The sequence below is a fragment of the Dermacentor silvarum genome, chromosome 2 (assembly GCF_013339745.2).
Source record: "Dermacentor silvarum isolate Dsil-2018 chromosome 2, BIME_Dsil_1.4, whole genome shotgun sequence".
In the NCBI taxonomy this organism is placed as follows: Eukaryota; Metazoa; Arthropoda; class Arachnida; order Ixodida; family Ixodidae; genus Dermacentor; species Dermacentor silvarum.
The window spans coordinates 134,677,365-134,698,874 of record NC_051155.1 but is presented as its reverse complement, the minus strand read 5'-3'; the positions used below and the strand labels follow the sequence as shown (position 1 = coordinate 134,698,874).

The window sequence follows — 21,510 nt, the reverse complement described above, 5'->3', positions numbered from 1 at the left end:
AGGCGAGCTTGGCTCCTAGCTCACCTGGCTGTAAGGCAGCTTTGAGATCCACCGTGACTCGAGGCTTGAGCACGATGGTGAAGTCTTCCGCAGCAGTGCGGGGCATAGCGGCGGGCAGCCACGATACACGGGATGTCTTCTTCTTGGGTGGGGTCTTCGCTGACTTGGCCTTATCGGTATCCGAGGCCTTAGCAGTGTTAGATTGCTGGCGGCGCTTGCGAAGCGTCATCACTGTAAATAGTCCCTCGTCCACGATATCCGTGGGTGGAACGGAGTCTTCGGGCGTTGAGGCAGGAACGTTTTTCCACGCCAAGGTAGTGGGATCATATCCACGGAGAGCGGTGACCGCCATATAAGGTGGCGTCCGCGGGAGAGGCCCGGCGCAGTCGGCGTTGGGCCTAACTCGTTAGGGCAAGCGTAGCTCCCCAAGGTGAGGTCAAGAAGTGGACATAAAATGCCCAAACATCGGCCTACCTCGATGAGAGTGGTGTCTTCTGGTGCAGAACGATGTTAGGAAGATGATAGGGTCAATTTTCGTGGGATGCCTTGCAGGGTTCTGTTGGTCCTGATGAAAATCGCAGGAGCCGACGTGAGACGCGTCCGCTCTCGACCGCGTCCGTGGTCTTCCCATGTGGTAGTGGCACTGGCACGCGTAGAGCTGCTGCCGACGCTGACTGCGTGTCCCCGCTTTCGCGCCGAACGCGCCCGGTGTCCGTGACTGCAGCCGATGCCTCTGGCGGTGGCTCGGCAGGTTTCAACCAGAGAACAGGACACTCGTCACTTCAGACAGACTGAAGTGAGAGCTAGGGAAGCTGAAACCAAGCGTCGCTGAAGAGAACATCCCTAGTTTAAATTGAGGGAAGCCGAGAGTTCACGTAGGCGAAGTAATGAAGATCCGGAGGCTCGTGAATGTGGCCGGTTGATTTCATCGTGATTCTATGCAGCAAAAGTTGTCGCAGTTTCACCTGAAAGGCGAAGCATCAATTGCGATAGCAAATTTGTAGAGAGCTATACGGAGTAATGATAGTAGCTTTATCAGCTGTATAAACTTGGACATGCAGCAGCACCGGCAACACGCAGAACTGTTGTCGACGCCCTCGGCGTTTTGCCCGCGTTCGCACAAAATGCTTGTGGCGTTGGTGACTGTTGCCGGAGCCTCTGATATAAATAGGCACTTGGTGCCGCAGCTAAACGTCGCCTCCCTTCCCTCCCCCTCCCCCCCACGGCCTTTGGTGCGTCAGAAGAAGGCGCGTTTGCTCTACATATATGGTGATGGTAAAGGAGGAAAGAGACGCCTACTTCTGCAGCCCTTAAGGGAGCACGGCACAGAACGCGCGTTTGTTCTCCACCGTGCGTTCACTCGCCGTGAACGCGCGCGTCCCTCGCGCCCTTTCACTCGCACATACAGCGTTCGGCGGCGCGCGGCGACGATTTCATCTCCATTGACGTCATACGGAACCTCACGGCGACGGCGACGGCAGAAACCTGCTTTGGAGTGTCCATATAATTGCTACATCGCAATAAAATTATGCACGGCTCTGTTATCGCAGGTACCAGAGGCCGGCGGTGATGGGGGAAGCCCAGCAAAAGTTAGACTAAGTGTGTAGCTTACCACTACTTGGCTTTGCCCAGTTCCGCTGGTCTTTGGTGTTTGCGATAGCAGAGCCACGCACAATTTTATTGCGATAGCAATTATATGGACACTCCAAAACGAATTTCTGCCGTCGGCGTCGTCATCGCCGTCGCCGCGAGGTTCCGTAAGACGTCAACGGCGATGAAATCGTCGCCGCGCTCCGGACGCTGTATGTGCGAGTGAAAGGGCGCGAGGCACGCGCGCTTTCACGGGGAGCGAACGCACGTCGGAGAGCAAACGCGCGTTCTGCGCCGGGCTGCCTGAAAGGCTGCAGAATTAAGCATCTCTTTCCTCCTTTAGAATCACCATATATACAAAGCAAACGCGACTTCTTCAGTCGCGCGAAAGGCCGTGGGACGACGGGAGGGAGGGAGGGGAAGCGACGTTAGCTGCTGCACCACCAAATGCGTATTTATATAAAAACGTTGCGAGGCGAGAAGGTGGGTAAGACTTCCCACGCTGTTCGACGAGTGTCCCATGCCATGGCCGTTCGATAAAAAAAAGGTGCGGCCTGTCGCGTCGGGTGCGTTGCAATGGGAGCGAATGTGACAGCCGTAGTTGCATTGTCGGCCGCTTGGCTGAGACGAACAGCGCTAGTCATCGGCGATGGAACGCACTGTCGGCTGGCACGTGCGACGGCGTTCCAAGCGCGTTCCTGACGCATTTGCTATGCCGATGCCAGACAGCAGCCCCCGACATATGGCGCCGCGGCAGATCACACCGTTTTCGATGCAGGCGGCAGGCCGCACCTTTTTTTATCCAGCGGCCGTGCCCATGCATTCTGATCTCGTCGAAAACCTCCGAGCCGCCCCCAGAGGCACCGGCAACAGTCGCGAACGCGGGCAAAACGCTGACGGCGTCTCTCTACTAATTTGGTATAGCAATTGATGCTTCGCTTTTCGGGTGAAACTGCACCAATTTTTTTACAGCGAAAGCTGTATATGTCTAGGCCAGCTAGGCGAAACGAAAAACCGTTCGTGCTATGTTTCGCTAAACGTCTCCATTGGGTGCGCCGTCAGTTACGTCGTTCTCTACGTCGCTACCAAGCACGCGCGCCATTGGCAGCACCGTTAGTGACGTCGTTAGTGAACGCGTTCCCGCCATTGCCACGTTGACGCTGCTCTGCCCGCAACGCCGTCTCTTCGGCTCGCCGTTTTCGCATGCGTTCAATAGACAGTTTTATTTTAGCGTTTGCAAGCAAACGTAAACGCATAACGTACGCAAAAAATAGCGTTGTCATCAGTGCGCATGCTCTGAACGTTATTCGGTGTCTGCGGTTTACGTGCGCTATGATAACGTACGTTATTTGGCGAGTTTAACGTTCCTAACGTTTACGGACGCTAAGAAATAACGTTGTCAAACATGGCGGCACCACTGACTCCCGCTTCAGCATGAATTCTCATGATGGTTGCGCTCTCACTGGCATTGCTGACCAGTAACTATAGGCATGAGCTTTCGCTTTCTCTAAAGTCACCTGAAGCGTTAGTTTTGAGTGCATCATCATCATCATCATCATCATCATCATCATCATCATCATCAGCCTGTATATGTCCACTGCAGGACGAAGGCCTCTCCCTGTGATCTGCAATTACCCGTGTGTTGCGCTAGCGTTTTCCAACTTGCGCCTGCAAATTTCCTAACTTCATCATCCCATCTGGCTTTCTGCCGACCTCGACTGCGCTTCCCTTCTCTTGGCATCCATTCTGTAACCCTAATGGTCCACCGGTTATCCATCCTACGCCTTACATGGCCTGCCCAGCTCCATTTCTTCCGCTTAATGTCAACTAGAATATCGGCTATCCCCGTTTGTTCTCTGATGCACACCGCTCTCTTCCTGTCTCTTAACGTTAGTCCTAAGATTTTTCGTTCCATCGCTCTTTGTGCGGTCCTTAACTTGTTCTCGAGCTTCTTTGTTAACCTCCAAGTTTCTGCCCCATATGTTAGCACCGGTAGAATGCAATGATTGTACACTTTTCTTTTCAACGACAGTGGTAAGCTCCCAGTCAGGATTTGGTAATGCCTGCCGTATGCACTCCAACCCAATTTTATTGTTCTGTAAATTTCTTTCTCGTGATCAGGGTCCCCTGTGAGTAATTGACCTGGATAAACGTACTCCTTTACAGACTCTAGAGGCTGACTGGCGATCCTGAATTCTTGTTACCTTGCTAGGGTATTGAACATTATCTTTGTCTTCTGCATATTCATGTTCAACCCAATTCTTACACTTTCTTGATTAAGGTCCTCAATCATTTGTTGTAATTCGTCTCCATTGTTGCTGAATAGGACAATGTCATCTGCAAACCGAAGGTTGGTGAGATATTCGCCGTTGATCCTCACTCCTAACCCTTCCCAGTCTAAGAGCTTGAATACTTCTTCTAAGCATGCAGTGAATAGCATTGGAGAGATTGTGTCTCCTTGCCTGACCCCTTTCTTGATAGGTAACTTTCTACTTTTCTAGTGGAGAACCAAGGTAGCTGTGGAATCCTTGTAGATGTTTGCTAAGATATTCACCTATGCCTCCTGTACTCCTTGATTACGCAATGCCTCTATGACTGTTGGTATCTCTACTGAATCAAATGCCTTTTCATAATCTATGAAAGCCTTGTAGAGAGGCTGATTGTACTCCGCAGATTTCTCGATTACCTGATTTATGACATGGATATGATCCATAGTAAAATATCCTTCCTGAAGCCAGCCTGTTCTCTTGGTTGGCTGAAGTCAAGTGTTGCCCTGATTCTATTGGAAATTATCTTGGGGAATATTTTATACAATACTGAAAGCTAATGGGTCTATAATTCTTCAGTTCTTTAACGTCTCCTTTCTTATGGATTATTATAATGTTGGTGTTCTTCCAGCTCTCTGGTACACATGAAGTTGTGAGGCATTGCGTATAAAGGGCCGCAAACTTTTCAAGCATGATATCTCCTCCATCTTTGATTAAATCTACTGTTATTCCATTTTCTCCAGCAGCTTTCCCCCTGGTCATGTCTTTCAAGGCCCTTCTAACTTCAGCGCTAGTTATAGAAGGAGCCTCTGTATCCGGTTCATCACTATTTTGAGTGAAAGTAACTTGGCCGTTTTGGGCACTGTACAGGTCAGTATTGAATTCTTCCGCTGCTTTTACTATGTCATCGAAATTGCTGATGATATTACCATGCTTATATTTCAGTGCATACATCTTGCCTTGTCCTATGCCAAGCTTTCTTCTTACTGATTTAATGCTGCGTCCATATTTTACGGCTTTCTCAATCTCTCCCACGTTATAATTTCGAATATCCCTTACTTTTTTCCTGTTGATTAGTTTTGACAGTTCAGCGAATTCTATCTGATCTCTTGAGTTGGACATTTTCATGTTCTGTCGTTTCTTTATTAGGTCCTTTGTTTCTTGGGAGAGCTTACCTACTGGTTGCCTTGGTGCCCTACCTCCCACTTTCAATGGCTGCTTCTGAGATCAACCTAGTTACGGTTTCATTCATTACCTCTATGTTGTCTGTATCTTCCTTTTCTAAAGCTGCATATTTGTTTGCAAGCACCAGCCTGAATTGTTCTGCTTTTACCCTTACTGCCTCTAGGTTGGCCTGTTTCCTCTTGACTAATTTCACTCTCTCTCTCTTCAAATTGAGAGAAATCCTAGACCTCACTAGCCTATGGTCACTGCACTTAACCTTACGTAACAGTTCTACATCCTGCACTATGCTTGGATCGGCATAGAGTATGAAATCTATTTCATTCCTTGTTTCTCCATTAGGGCTTTTCCAGGTCCACTTCCTGTTGCTGCGCTTCCTGAAGAAGGTATTCATTATTCGGAGCCTACTCCTTTCCGCGAATTCTACTAACATCTCTCCTCTTGCATTCCTAGAATCGATGCCGTAGTTGCCAATTGCTTGCTCACCAACCTGCATTTTCCCCACTTTTGCATTGAAGTCGCCCATGACTAAGGTATACTGAGTTTGCACCTTTCTAATTGCTAGTTCAACATTTTCACAAAACTGTTCTATTTCTTCATCATCGTGATTAGAGGTTGGGGCATAGGCCTGTACTACCTTCATTTTGTACCTCCTATTTAGCTTTATTACGACGACTGCTACCCTCTCATTAATGCTGTAGAATTCATCAATGTTGCCCGCTATGTTGTTATGCACTAGAAATCCTACCCCGGATTCTTTCTTATCTGGAAGGCCTCTGTAGCAGAGGACGTGGCCGTTAGTCAGCACTGTGTAGGCCTCACCAGTTCTTCTAACCTCACTAAGGCCAATAATATCCCAGGAAATGCTTGATAATTCTTCAAATAGTCCTGCTAAGCTAGCCTCACTCGAGAGGGTGCGCGTGTTTAACGTTGCCAGGTTCAGTTTCCATTGGCGGCCTGTCTTGACTCAGAGATTCTTAGCACCCTCTGCCGCGTAGCAGGTCTGACCTCCGCCTTGGTCAGGTGCTCCCCAGCCACTGGGAACTGAGGGCCATGGGTTAATTGTCGGAGTCATGAGGGAGGTAGTGGCCGAATACTGCACCAGGGACGCCAATTCACCAATTCCTGTGGTGAGGGAGTGACTTTGATGAAGCTTAGTGGGCCTTCCTAGTTTGGTTGCACCTGAACTAGTATAGCCTCACTAGCTCTCGGCGATATATATATTTTTTGCCGGTGTCAGGCACCACTCCATGCTTGAAAATGTGGTGGACTGGAGTAGGATTCGAACTTACGACCTTCAGATTTGAGGCCGGGTATTCTACCTCTGCTCCACGCCACCACGTGGATAGTGCATAGTGCACCCAATTTATGATATCGTTTGGCGATTCCGGCGACCATAGGCCTAACCGCGACGCATCCTCATACGTTGCCGCATAGCAACACCTGGGTGGATGCTAATGGATTGTCTTGGCTTGGATACATTTGGCACGAGGCACCAGACGGCGCCCCGTTTTATAACGTCTTCCTTACGTTTGCGTTTCGTACGGTAAACTAAAAGTCTTTAAAGAGCGCGCACCCTAACGTCCCGCAAACGTGTTTACGTTTAACGTACGTAAGCCGACATACGCCATTCTAAAACTGTCTAATTATCTCTAGTTAGCTCGGCGTCCTGGTTAGCAGCATCCGCACACCATTGGTGCTTGCGTTCCACTTCGCGATTTCAACGTCGACGTTTCGTCGCAGCCGAAGCCAAAGCGCCACTCGAGAAACTCCCGCCGAAAGCGGGCGTTGGCCCCGGCGAACGCGTTCACGCCATTGCCACGTTGACGCTGCTCAGCCCGCAACGCCGCCTCCCCGACTCGCCGTTGTCGCATGCGTTCGATATGTCGAGTTAGCTCGGCTATTATTGAGAAACGCTTCAATACAGCGTCGGGATTAACCCACTGCTAAACACCGGGGCCGCACGTTTAAGCTTCGCTGGTTAACCATCTGTACGGAGTGCTTGGTCGGTGTTTCTTTTATCCTTTTTTTTGTAATACGATCGTCGTCGAAGCAGCAGCTTTGAAGTAGATAACGCAACCATCAGAAAAAAGACAAATATATTTTCCACTTACATTGGCACTTATATTTACCAGGTATGCCACTAATATCAATTACTAAAAGTGGGGAAAGTCCGATCACTACCAACGACCCACTGACCCCCAACCACCGAGCATGAATATGGGTGAAACAGCCAATACAGTTATTTGCTTTAGACCGCATACGAGGCGAGCGCTTCATAAACGACGGTATTCAGTGCTGTGAACATATTCCGGAACCCATTCAAAAACAGGTTAAGTCCTACAATTAATAAAAAGTCGCAGTTTCGCCGGAAGGGTGCAGCAGCGATTGCGATAGCAAATTAGTGGACAGCTATACAAAGACAGGATAGTAGTTTTATGGGCCGTGTAAACATGTGAACATAGGGACACTAACTAAATTAACAAGCATGGTGTCACGCGCGCACAAGCAAACATGAACGCATCTCGCTCGATGACCGCAGAAGGACGCTGTGAGAACGCTGGAGTGAGTCAGCGCAGCAGCAGCAGCGAGCCAATTGAACTTCGTGCCGGCACTCGCATCAACGCGATCTTAGCCGCAGATCTTGCCCGCTGCAGATGGCGTTCAAGATACAACCGCGTTGATGGGCGCTCGCGACGGAGAACGCCCCCCCCCCCTCTTTCCCCGGAGTCTTCCGTCCCAGCCAGCGTTCATAAAAACTTTTATTGCGATAGCAATTATATGGACAATCCAAAGCAGATTTCTGCCGTCGGCGTCGCCGTCGCCGTTGCCGTCGCCGTCGCCGTGAGGTTCCGTATGACGTCAATGGAGATGAAATCATCGCCGCGCGCCGCCGAACGCTGTATGTGCGAGTGAAAGGGAGCGAGGGACGCGCGCTTTCACGGGGAATGAACGCACGGCGGAGAACAAATGCGCGTTCTGTGCCGTGCTCCCTTAAGGGCTGCAGAAGTAGGCGTTTCTTTCCTCCTTTACAATCACCATATATGTAGAGCAAACGCGCCTTCTTCTGACGCACGAAAGGCCGTGGGGGGGGGGGGGAGGGGGAGGGAAGGGAGGGGATGTTTAGCTGCGGCACCAAGTGCCTATTTATATCAGAGGCTCCGGCAACAGTCACCAACGCCGCACGCATTTTGTGCGAACGCGGGCAAAACGCCGATGGCGTCGACAACAGTTCTGCGTGTTGCCGGTGCTGCTGCATGTCCAAGTTTATACAGCTGATAAACTACTATCATTACTCCGTATAGCTCTCTACAAATTTGCTATCGCAATTGATGCTTCGCCTTTCAGGTGAAACTGCGACAACTTTTTTTCTATGAACGCTGGTCCCAGCGGGAGCGCGCAGCCGCACTAAAGCGCCGCCCCTCCGCCTGCCCACCCTCCATCCGGAGCGTTGAGCGCGATTGGAATCCTGCGCGCTTCCTTCCCGTTTCCCGCCCTTGTGTGCGCGAGCCGCGATTGCCGGCTGACCGTCGCATGCTTTCACTTGCACATATGGCATACGGCGCGCGGCGATGATTATATCGCCCGTGGACCTTATACGGAACCTCTCGGCCACGGCGACGACGGCAGACATTCACCTAGAGTGTTCATATAATTGCTATCGCAATAAAATAATTGCGTAGTGGACCTATTTAGCTAACTAAATGCACAATAAAATATTTTGAATTCTTCAAGACAACTGTTCACAATATGTTGCTTGCCGCATTCAGCTACAGTGTCATGATTTTTTTATGTTGCAGTATGAGTCTTTTTACAGTAAGTCCTACTTATTCCACGGTCCACCTGCTAACCTTTCGCAGATAATGATTTCGTGCAAGAAGGCCATTTTATTTACACTGACTACAAGAGCTGCACCGTCATGGAGTTTCTCTTCGAGGGTAAGCAAGGTGAGCATGAAGTGTTTTCCAGTGTTTACTGAGTTACAAAGAACTGCCGAAGCCAGTCATTGCAAAACAGCTGACGATGCAGACCTACATTGGTGAAGTAGTCCGGTGTCTGTTTCGGAAAGTGTTTATAATCTTATCGCCTCCAGCAGCTCGCATCTCCTTATGATCAGGAGATAATGACGATCGCCTGTACAATAAATGTGCTGCTTCTTGGTTAATTATGCTCCGTCACGTAGATTAAACGTGCTGCCTCTTGGTTAATTCTGCTGAAACTTGCATAGGATGTCTCCCAAATATATATGATATATCAGAGTGGGTGATTAATGTGAAGTAGGAAGGAGGGAGGGTATTTCTTGGGTTGAACCGCGCAAATTTCATACGTAAAGTTTATGTTCTCCCGAGCGCTGTACAGTTCCCCACTGTACTGCGTCTGTACAGTACAAACGGCGCCCTGTCATTCACCATGTGTCGCATCCCGATGGGGCACGAGAGGAGACCGAAAGAAAAACTAATAATGTAGTGAACCTGAACAACGGGCTAAAAACACTACGTACACAAAAATAGAAGACGATGGGATGTAGCTGGATGAAGAACTGTCTTTTTACTGGACGTAATAACAAATAGATAACCACCGGTAATCCTTCGACGCATGCGCAGGAAACCATAGCAAGAAATCAATGAAAGAAAATTCTCCGACGATTACAATACTCAATAATGGGATATTGAACGCAGCTGTAAACGTGTTTTCATTTCGCGATATATTGACTGGCGCGGACAATCTATCTCGTGCGGCACGTTGCAAACAAAGCGAAGTATGGCGCGGCTGCCTCGCTAATCGGGATATCGTGAGAGGCAGCGCGTGGGTGACGCTTGGGCGGGATGGACAGCAGCAGCCGCCACAGACAGAGCTCCGCTCATGCTGTGCTTTGTTTCCATATATGGTATCGGTGGCACGATCAGTGAACAGAGGACGCGCGCTCGTAGCCATCGTCACCGCAGAGGCCGTCTTGCGCGCCACTACGCCTTTCTTTTCACGCTTTCGTCGTACCCTCCTCCTCCGCTTTGCTCCTCGCGCTCTCTTCGCTGTCGCTGACTTTCAGCCCCGCTGCAATCCCCGTTCGTTCTTTCATCCTTCGCTGTGCTCGTTCTTTCGGTTACGCCGAGGGACGCCGACGCTCGCCGCAGGAACAGGCATCTAAGAGCTGCGCTCTAAAAATTTACTTGCCGTCCCGGCGTTGCGAAAGTGGACGTCCAGCGAAGCTTTTTCAAAACGAGCACTAGGACGGCTGAGGGGGTGCACGATGCTTTTTTCATTTAGAGAAATGGTAGTAATGGTAATTTAGAGTTATGAGAGCAATGAAGATTTTCAAATCAACCCGCCTCTGGTCGTGTTGCCGTTTATTATGCATCTGCCGGCCTCGTTTTCACGCGGCTCCTCGGGTGTCCTAACTACGCTACGTGTTGCGTACCCATAGCAGTGCTGCAACAACAATGAAATCAGTTGCTAGGCTGGTTCTGTTACGTATGAAAAGCTAGTGACTTCGCTCCCCACTTCACAAGCTGCCTCGGTGATGGCAGCTTGCGCAACAGTAACGTTTACCGCGAAATGTTTGCGGGGAGCGCTACGTGTTTTGCATTGTTAGCGGGAGTGCCTTGTCATCAATGATGTGGTTTGGGTGCTTGTTTTGCGCTTGTTCTTTATTGAAACGAATGTTCAACTGCATGTTGTATGCGTGATACCCAAGAATGTATGCACTTCTTGCTTCAATCGCTCAACTTTTTTTTTAATCACTGTAGAATTCTTTTTTCAGTGAGGACGCAGCGCGAGAAGTACCGACTAACTAGTGGCAAATAGCTTCGATGTAAAACCTAATCTAGAAACAAGTCACCCGATATGTTATACCACTCAGAAATCGTAATGCGTTTTTGACTGAGGCTTAAGCACATTGCGCTCGCAAACGTGTTTCCATGTTTAATAATGTAACGACGTTCTAAGCACTTTCGTTCCTGACTCTGTCGCTCCGTGGCCCAAAACCTTTGAAGAATCAGCATCAATATAAATATAAAGCATGTATGTATGTATGTATGTATGTATGTATGTATGTATGTATGTATGTATGTATGTATGTATGTATGTATGTATGTATGTATGTATGTATGTATGTATGTATGTATGTATGTATGTATGTATGTATGTATGTATGTATGTATGTATGTATGTATGTATGTATGTATGTATGTATGTGTGTATGTATGTATGTATGCATGTATGTATGTATGTATGTATGTATGTATGTATGTATGTATGTATGTATGTATGTATGTATGTATGTATGTGTGTGTGTTTGTGTGTGTGTATGTGTGTGTGTGTGTGTGTGTGTGTATGTACAAAAATGCAGTGCGGAGTATAAATATATTTAAGGAGTGACAGACATCACAAAGGTTTAGACAACCAGCTTCGTGGCACATGCCAACGTTCCGTTTCATAACGGATACTCACGTTATCATCATCATCTTGGAGTACAGAAAGACTAAAGAACTGAGCAGAGGCTCATTTGAGAATATGGCAGTTACTCTTTAGTGGGTGAGATTGTTTCCAGAAAAGAAAAACTGCACTTAGGCGAGAACGATAGCGGCACGCATCATTTGCGGTCATTGAATGAAATTGCACTTCTCGAGTCTGGTCGCTCTCTAAGCGATCGCTATAGTAAAATGCTAAAGTAGTTTGTAGTGTTCGCATCGGTCCGATAATGCACCATAAGACTTCAGACTTATGAAATATTTGATAATGCAGGGCAAATATCAATCTCACTTGGGGGCATATATCAATGTTCACCTCACTGAGGAAGGCAGGAGCACCTGCGCGAAGGTTTCGATGCAGCTAATAGTTTGTGCCTAAAATGTCTAATAAAAGTAATGTTCGTAAAACAAACCGCGGTAAAGAGGACAGAAATGCACGTGTGGAAAGAAGATCACGTGCCTATCCAGTGCACTGTGTCGGGAGCTTGAAGAATGTCGCAGCAGGCTTGCTAGCAATTCCATGCATGCAGAGAGTGTTGGTGATTTGAGTGACTTGCTGGCTAGATTTAGCGACATATTGGTGCTTTCGCGTCGACTGTTCGTATTCAGCAACCGGCGACGTTTTTCAGCGACGTGCCAGAAAAAAAGGCGATATTTCATTAAGCTCGAAGTAAAGAGACTTTCTTAAAACACGACTTCCCTAAATACCCTTTGTTCCGAAACAAAAAAACGTTGGTAAAAATTGTTTTTGCAGCACGTGGGCTCACTGACCATGTGTGTTGGTCCGTGGGCCCTCACATACACACAGTGGAGGTACGGAAAGGAAAAAAAAATATACCGGAACGATTTTATTACAACCAAGAACGGCATGTTACAACTACAGTGAGTTCAAATCAAATCAAATCAAAATTTATTCTTCTTCATTTGGTACATTAGTTTTCATTTCCTGTCCAACCTAAGCACAGCAGGCTTGTTGGCTGTTCAGGCAGCACGGTGAATCACCGAATGTACACCACAAACAATGAAGTAAGGCACACTAGTAGGAGGAGGAGGAATAAACTTTTATTGTGGAACCAGCACTTTAAGATGGCCGGGCCTAAGCCTCCCATGAGGGGACGTCGAGGGCTTGCTTCGCCGCCGCCTCACGGGAGTGCTGGGTCGCCCAGGTTTATTCGTCAAGGGCGCAGCTCCGCAGAGCCTCACGCAACCTCGACGAGAAGGTCGTGGTGTTAATTTGTGTGTACTGTGCTGGGCACTCCCACATCATATGCGGAGGCGTAGCCGGGTGAGTGCCACAGCACCGGCAGTTGGGGGTACTGTAAACTTCAGAGAATATAAGGTGTAGACGGGCGGGTGAAGGGTACGGATTTGTTTGTAGCAGACGCAGGCTGGTAGCCTGCGCCCGGCTGAAAGGGGGGTGAGGGGGGGGGGGAAGGTTCGGCGACTAGGGCAAAATGCCTTAAAGAGATCGTTATAAGTAGTCAGATTGTCCCTGGTATCCAACTCGTCTCCAGTGTCTACAGGCGCGGTTGACTAGGCCTCGCGCAATGGAGTGGGTGACCTCGTTGAGGTTGAGGTGGTGTGAGTGGACAGGGCCCGCGTGGGCCGGGATCCACGTCAGGGAGATCATGCTTTCTTTAGAGTGTGGTGCCTGGCGGAGGATACGAAGAGCTTGAGGAGAAATACGGCCTTTGCTGAAGTTAGTGACGGCTGTGCGAGAGTCACATACGATGTTGTGACAGGTGGGATCTAGAGTGGCCAGGGCGATGGCCACTTCTTCAGCCGTTTCGGCAGTGGGGGTAGTGACGCTGGAGGCGTGGTGTAGGATTCCATCGCGTGTGGCGACGGCCACAAATCTTATGCCATGGGAATATTGGGCTGCATCAACAAATGTAACGCCAGGTACATGAGCAAGGGCTTTTATGATAGCTCCATACTATGCATAATGTACAAAATTATATACACGTAATGAGCAGTTATGAATACAAGTAAATCAAGAATCAAACTAAGTAAGTAAACAAATAAAAGAAATCATAATAGGTTTAAATGAGCCATATCACAACAACTCCAAGAACATCTAAAGCGCAAACAAAGAACGCAACCTTCAACATACAAGAGGTCATCGGGGATTTATCTGCAAAGATGAGCGCCATTACTTATTGATTTAGTCGTTTTTGATTAAGTTTTGAAATTGCCAAACGCTTCGCGGAGTTTATTAAATATCTGTAGAACGTAATATCCCCTTATATTTTTTCCCATAATGTGTAAGGCATCGTGCCTTAACGTACGTTTCTGTCTTTTTTAGGGTGACGTTTTTCTTGACAGGTACTTTGAAAGCCTTTTTACAGTAATGACGTGTGAGAACAGCGTAGTAAAATAGTTTACGTATTTCCAGTATGCCGAGCCTATTGTATTGTTCCGGCAATCTATAGCACGTGCGAACTTTGACTACGCATCTTTATCTTATCCTTATCGTTCGACCTCCCCCTCCCACGAGCGCCAGTGTAAGGCAGGAAACAGAATTTTCTGTTTTGATTAACCTGGCTGCTTCCCTTCTTTATTGCAACTGTCTCTCTCTTACTGTATCTCAAGCATACTCGTTTTCTCTCCACAGAGTGTTTATTGTGGACTACGAAGGACAGTCTGCACAATGTGCCGGAACACTGTATGGACGAGTACAATGACATCTGTGGCGATGCTGTGAAGATCTACGACGAAGAAAGCTGTGCCGCATTTGTTCAGTAGAAACATCACTTCTTATGGAACTGTCATCAACTCTGACACATTGTCATCGAAATCCACGAAAGAGGAAAAAAATGTGGTTGATCCCTCTTATATAGGAATCGGTATAGAACACGAAAGTGAAACGTGTCTTCACAGAAGTAGTGTAATGTTTATTGGACATTGATATATAATGTCTATTGGTGTTTTGTGGCTAAAGCGCCCTTAGACGTTGATGCACCCACGCTGACGCCTGGTGGCACGTCTCCTCCATCACGACTACCAACGTCGATGACCATGAGCAACCGTCGTGCATATGGAAGCTGCACTACGCTGCACACGCTAGCACAACGCGAAAGACGAAGCACGTAACTGACACACTAATACAACGCGCAAGACAAAGCACGTAACTGAATCGTCACCGAGTCAAATCAGCGCGTACAGCGCGTCGTAATTGCAGCCTCCGCGATCAACTTCAGAAACATTTTCAGAGCTAATTTCGGAGGCCACGCTCCGCTGTGCTGAGTACGGTGAACGCCACCTAGGTGGCGTTGGTAGTGCTTCTTGATGCCAGCGTCCCTTCGAATGCTGGCATCGAGGCGTCGTAGGGCTGAGACCACCGAAGCGTTCACTGTCGGTGCGCGTTAGTGTCATAATGCAGTACTTCTCTTTTCTGCTCGTAGGCGGCGGCACCGCCCCGAGCAAGAGCGCGGGTACACGGAGGAGTGTTAGATATATAAGGCGCGTCTGTGTAACTCTCTGCAAATGCGTTTGTGGCGCAATGGGTTAAACGCTCGGCGATCTATCGTCGCGGACCGAGAGGTCGTGGGTTCGATTTCCAAATTTTGCATGTTTGTGGAACTTTTTCTTCTGGTTTCTTTCTTTGTATTATGTTCGTGTACATTGTAAGAACGTCATTCCGTATTTCCGTATGACGTATTTCCGTGACGGAAATACGTCAGTGAAGTCTTGGTGGACCCCGGCATAAAACACTTTCGTGTTAAAAGCAGAATGTTCAAAGTATACTGCACCGCAGCTTTTAAAACTAGGGAAATGCAAGACAGTAAGAGCACTACAGCCAGCAGCTTCTGTTTACAACTCTCTCGCGATAAAACAATAAATTTTACAATATTTAATTTTTGAGGCTGAGCGAATGTTTCCGCGAGTTCAAGCTTGATGCAGACATACATAAAAAGACCACCACAATAAATCTCGAGAGACAATGGAACCTGGAAACATTTCAGATAATAGCCTTATGACGCTTTCCAACACTTGCGTATTAATTTTATGCATTTCCCGTATTTAAGTGAAGCTCTTGAAAGTTCGTCCAAGCGTCAACTGTGATAACAGCCAATTCCTTGAAGGTATTAACCTTGTGGTACGTTGATTTCTTTCAGATCATTGCACGAACTTTCAACGTGATTCATGAAACGCTCGCAAAGCACTGGAGTGCCTGATTTAGTTGTTTTGACCAAGGTTCTAGTTAATCTAAATAATTTAACCCTTTTTCATATGTTACCGATAACATGCTTCCTATTTCAGAGCAATGCATGTAAATAAAGTTCCCTGTATAGTTAATTAAAGAAGCGAGAAGAGCAACGACACACTTCGTATAACTGATGAAAATAAGGAGAAAACGAGTATTCTGTAATAATTTTGAGAGGACATAAATGCCCTGCACACCTGGAACGTGCAGCCCTCGGTAGCATGTTATTGAACAGCAACTGAAACGATAAACGAATTAAAAACCGTTATTTTTGATCGTAGTGGAACCGAACAGGAAGATTACGACATTTAGGGGCGAAGCACCTTAGGGCCGAGCCTTGTCCCTCCCTGGTCGTCGTCGTCGTCCGTAGCTCTGATTTGCATCAAGTACGCTAGGGCCGCGGCGGTGCACAAGGGCGTTCGTTCCCGACGCGCGCTCTCTTTCTCTCATCAGCCATGGATAATAACGGCCGCTTCTGATAACGGCGCGCCCGCTATGGATGAAAAGGCGAGAGTGGCGGCCCAACTGCAAGTGGAGTCGAGGACTCGGAAAGCTGCTGCGGCACGCCGACGCAGACAACAAGTCGACCCGGAGTCTAAAGCGCGGGAAGCTGCAGCAAAACGGCAACGCCGGCAAGCGGACCCGGAGCTGAGGGCTCGCGAAGCTGCAGCAGCACGGCAACGCCGGCAAGCGGACCCGGAGCTGAGAGCTCGCGAAGCTCCCGCTTGAACCGAGCATCCGCGCCACCAACCTCAGGTAGAGAACGCTTCCGACGTTTTGCCGCTGCTTCCCACGCTCTCGCCGCCTCTGGGTCCGCTTGCCGGCGTCGGGGGTTCACGGTTAACCGAACGATCCCCCGGTGCTTCGCCCACTCATCATCATTCACTTCGTGGATATACGGTGTTTTTTTTTCACGCCGGAAACAAAGCAAAAAAAAAAAATGTTGATTCCACGCAACATGGGAGCCCATGTCACCGCCACATCTGCCCGCACATTGCCTTTAAATAAATAAGCCTCCGTATAAGCGATATAGCAATAAAAAAAATCTGTGGCGATTTAGCGGTAAATGCGGGAGAAATGCGTGAGAATTTGGTCGCACCTCTTTCAGGTCACGAATCCAAGATTCAAACCGCGTTCACCACATTGCACGGTGTAGTTCTGGAGCTCACTCGGCACACGCCCTGCCTCTTCAAGGAGCGAAGTGTAATTGATGGTCGTCCGAAGCAGGCCCCTGAGTCCGAGTGATCCCGGCTAAGTAGAAGTTTTCCGAGTTTGAATATGAGTGATCCCAGATGAGTAGAATTCTTGCGCGTCTGAGTGAGCCCGGCTGAGTTCAATTTTGGTGAATAATAGTCCGAGTGGGCCCGACTGAGGAGAATACTTTGAGTGTCTGTCCGAGTGAGTCAGGCTAACAAAAATTTTGGTAAATCTCAGTCTAGGAGCCCTAAGCTAGCTAGCTAGCTATCTATCTATCTATCTATCTATCTATCTATCTATCTATCTATCTATCTATCTATCTATCTATCTATCTATCTATCTATCTATCTATCTATCTATCTATCTATCTATCTATCTATCTATCTATCTATCTATCTATCTATCTATCTATCTATCTATCTATCTATCTATCTATCTATCTATCTATCTATCTATCTATCTATCTTTCTAACTGTCTATCTACAAAACGACCGTATAAAGCCAGCAAGCAATGAAGCCATGGAAAGCTTAGGGGTAATTAGCTGGGGTAGAAATGAAATTGTAGAAAATAATTGCAAAAATATTTTCGGTTTATCTGATTTTCACGTATAAAATTGAATAATCTAGCAGTTAACTGCCGGAAATGAAATCGCCAGATCGATTGCTCAATGTCACTGGCTCGAAAAAGCTCCACGCTAGGGCCTGTACTATAAACACATTTATTTCCTCTTTCTCACCGGCTCAAATACCTTGTCATATTCAGCTTCTCGATGTTCCGCATGAGCCATTTCATCGCGTCAGCCTCGACTTACGTGGCCCGTTTCCTCTGTGTGTCTCAGGAAACAGATGGACCACCTTGACTACAGACTATGCGACGCGATTGGCGATGACCCGTGCTCTTCGCACCAGCTGCGAGGCCGACGTTGCGCACTCCTTACTCCGTAATGTCGTTCTCCAGCATGGGGCAACTCGGCAACTCCTAACCGAGCGGAGCAGGCAGTTTCGTTCGAAGGTGATAGAATACGTTCTACTGTCTTGCTCGACGCAACACAACCTGACCACGGCCTACCATCCACAGACGAATGGCTTGATGGAGCGACTGAACTGAACGTTACCGACATGCTGGCACTGTATGTGTCCATCCATATGAACCAATAGCCTCAGAGTTTTTAAAAATGAATGACGAGCAAATAACAGAGATCGCAAACAACATAGAGAAGCAACATAGAGAAGCTTTTCCTACAGCAGTCTGGGAATATAAGGAACTGGTGGAGGTTATGCAGCATGAAATAAGGCGGACACGGCAAAACAATTGTTGGATTGGAAAGAGGAAACCACGTAAGTGGTGGAACAAGGAAATTAAACAAGTTATAGAAGAGCGTAAAGAGGCATCTAGGGTTCATCGAGAAGCCAAAAAGTTGGGATTACAATAAGAAGAGGTGCTCCTTAGATGGAATACACACCGAGAAAAGAAAAGGGTTGCGAGTGAGCTCGTGCAAGAGAAAATTAAATGCGCAAGTGAACGTTGGGTGCATAACATTCACAAAAGAGACAAAGGCGCCCCAAAAAGATTCTGGAACCATATAAAAGCACACGGAGCTCCAACTAGAAACTCGCAAACGGCTATAAGGGATGAAGACGGTAGCATCTATGAAGGCGATGATGCGCTGCGGTACATCACAGACGTTATCAGGCATAACTTCGGCACGAGAAAAAGCGTAGTTCAGACAACAGATCCAGCAACAACAGAGAGGCCTGAGAATTCAAAATTTAGCATAGAAAGCTTTTATTGGTAAAAGGCAACAGAAAATGTCCCTAACAACACGGCAGCAGGACACGATGAAATCCCAATACAGCTAATCGAAAACCACGGTCCAAAAAGCAAGGCACTGCTGACTAATGCCATAGAGCAAGTGATTAGAACAAAGAATATTCCCGTTGCATGGCGTGAAAGCAAGATGAGTCTCATCTACAAAGGCAAAGGAGATAAGGATAAGACGAGCGCGTACAGGCCAGTTACAGTAACGTCGGTGATATATAGAATGGCAATGCAAGCCATAAAATTAGAACTGTCGAAGTGGGTGGAGGAAAACGGTATATTGGGGGAACTACAGAATGGGTTCAGGCCAGGCAGACGCTTAGAAGACACCATGTTTGTACTAACTCAGTGCATAGAGATTTCAGTAGCTCAGAAAAGACCTTTATGGATAGCATTTCTAGATATTAAAGGAGCTTATGAGAACGTAGACAGGGAATTGTTGTGGGATATTCTTCAGTACGAAGGCATAGATGACGATTTCGTGGAGCTGCTGAGGGAGATATATCGAGACAACCAAGTACAAGTGGCATGGGAAGGCCGAAAAGGAAATGAAATGGTGGGAATTCATCAAGGATTGAAGCAAGGATGCCCTCTGTCACCATTGTTGTTCACGCTTTACGTCAAGGGCATAGAAAGACGACTGGAAAACAGCGAATTAGGTTTTGATTTATCCTACATGCGTAATGGACAAATGGTGCAACAGAAGGTCCCTGGACTGATGTACGCAGAGGACATTGTGCTACTAGCGGACAATAAAAAAGATTTATTGATACTTGCGAATATCTGTGGGAACGCAGCGACAAATCTAGGCCTTAAGTTTAGCACAGAGAAATCAGGGATTATGATCTTTAATGAACACACGAGTAACTTCGTGGTGTCAATTCAACAGCAAGTAATACCCATAGTGAAGCAATATAAGTACCTCGGCCTACACATAAACGAAGGAAATAATTACTCATGCAACCACCAAGATAATCTGAAAATAAAGGGGAAGCGGAATGCAGCAATAATGAAACACAGAGCACTGTGGGGCCACAATAAGTATGAGGTGGTGCGTGGAATCTGGAAAGGAGTAATGGTGCCAGCGCTAACATTCGCAAATGCCATTATAAGCTTAAAATCGGATATATTGGCGGGTTTGGAAGTTAACCAAAGATCAGTAGGCCGGTTGGCTTTGGGAGCACACGGTAATACGACAAATGAGGCAGTGCAGGGTGACATATGGGTTGGGCCTCTTTTGAAGTCAGAGAAGCACAAAGCAAAATTAGTTTTGAAGAAAGGCTCAGGAACATGGATGAAAATAAATGGGCGGCTAAAGTGCACAAGTATCTCTACATGAAAAGCGTGGTCACAGAATGGAGGAAGAGGTCAAGGAAGTTGGCAACCAAGTACAGGATAATCGAAACTGTAAATAGACAACCAGGGGTCATCAGAAACAAAGTGAGAGAAATAGAGACTGCGAATTGGATGCAAAGAATGGAAACGAAAAGGACAATGGAGATTTACAAGAATGAGAAGAAAGAAATTAGAAGGAAAAATCTGTACGATAACACAAAGGGCGGTGCCTTGCTATTTGAGGCTCGAGCCGGTTGCCTAAGGACGAAAACATATCGGAACAAATATTCGGAACTAGATGAGACATGTGTATGCTGCAGTAAAGATGCAGAGACCATTCAGCACATCCTAATGGAATGCGACGGGATCCACCCAGCGAGAACCGTAGCTAACGTGCAACTCCCAGAAGCGCTTGGGTTTAAAGTGGAAGGAAACATAAACAGATCAGCCGTAGAGATCAGCAAGAGACGATTAGAGTACTGGTGGAAAAAAAGCAGGGAAAAGATGGATACGACCTGATCTCTTAAAATCATAGGCAGCGGTACAAGGTAAATTTTTGAAAAATAAAAATAATGAGAGGTATACAAAAATGCTAGATAAAGAACATGTATAGTATACCTGATTAAATCAAGCAGGCTAGGTGACTATTTGTCGCCACCCCGTTTCAAAGGGGATGCCAGTAAATCATCATCATCATCATCATCGACCATCAGGACTGGGACACTGCGTTACATGTTGTGACATTAGCATATAACACGTCAATACACGAGACCACTGGTTATTCGCCTTTTTGTTCTTTTATTCGACGGAAATCCTACGTCGCCCATCCGCGCCTTCTTACACGTGCCCCGCTATACCGAGTATGCTCGAGAGGCTATTAACGGTGCCGACCATGTACGTCAAGTTGCCCGCGCTCACATCAGCGAGTCGCATATCCACCAGCAATTTCAGTAGAATAGTAATCACAGGACTACCCACTTTGCCCCTGGGTCACTTGTTCGCTTGTGGTCCGCAGCACGCCGTGTCGGGCTTTGTGACAAGCTGCTGTTCTTCCCGTGCACTGAGCCCGTATCGAGTGTGCCGCTAAGTGACAGACGTTACCTACGAAATAATTCCATGGTCTTCATTCCCATCGGCTCAACCTCGCACCGACATCGTGCACGCCGTCCGCTTGAAGCCCTGTAGTGTCCTAAACACTGATTAACCCTGTGTGCGGTGAGCATTTTCCGCGCCGTAATTTTTCGGCTAAACGGAGTCCGTGCTTTCGCCGCCGGAGGGTAATGTTATGGGCCACCTACCCTGCGGACGAAGACGACGTTGTTACATAGCAGACGAGAAAGAGGACGAGCTCTGCCCCGGCCCGCCTTCTTTGTTGTGGCGCCACTCGCTGTCACCATGTAAATATAAGCAATTTTTGACATCTCCCCGTAACAAACTACCTCGTTT

The 21,510-nt window shown here is 47.5% G+C and overlaps 1 protein-coding gene across 1 annotated transcript in view; it reads left to right on the top strand.

Moving 5' to 3' along the window:
- LOC119441792 (uncharacterized) overlaps window positions 1-14,315 on the top strand; it is a 45,039-nt gene extending 30,724 nt beyond the window's left edge. Inside the window, exons 4-5 of the mRNA XM_049661626.1 lie at window positions 8,900-8,986; window positions 14,121-14,315. Of these exons, the coding sequence (XP_049517583.1) occupies window positions 8,900-8,986; window positions 14,121-14,251 (218 nt within the window). The 3' untranslated portion in view covers window positions 14,252-14,315. The remainder of the gene's footprint in view (window positions 1-8,899; window positions 8,987-14,120) is intronic.
- Window positions 14,316-21,510: the final 7,195 nt, after the last annotated feature.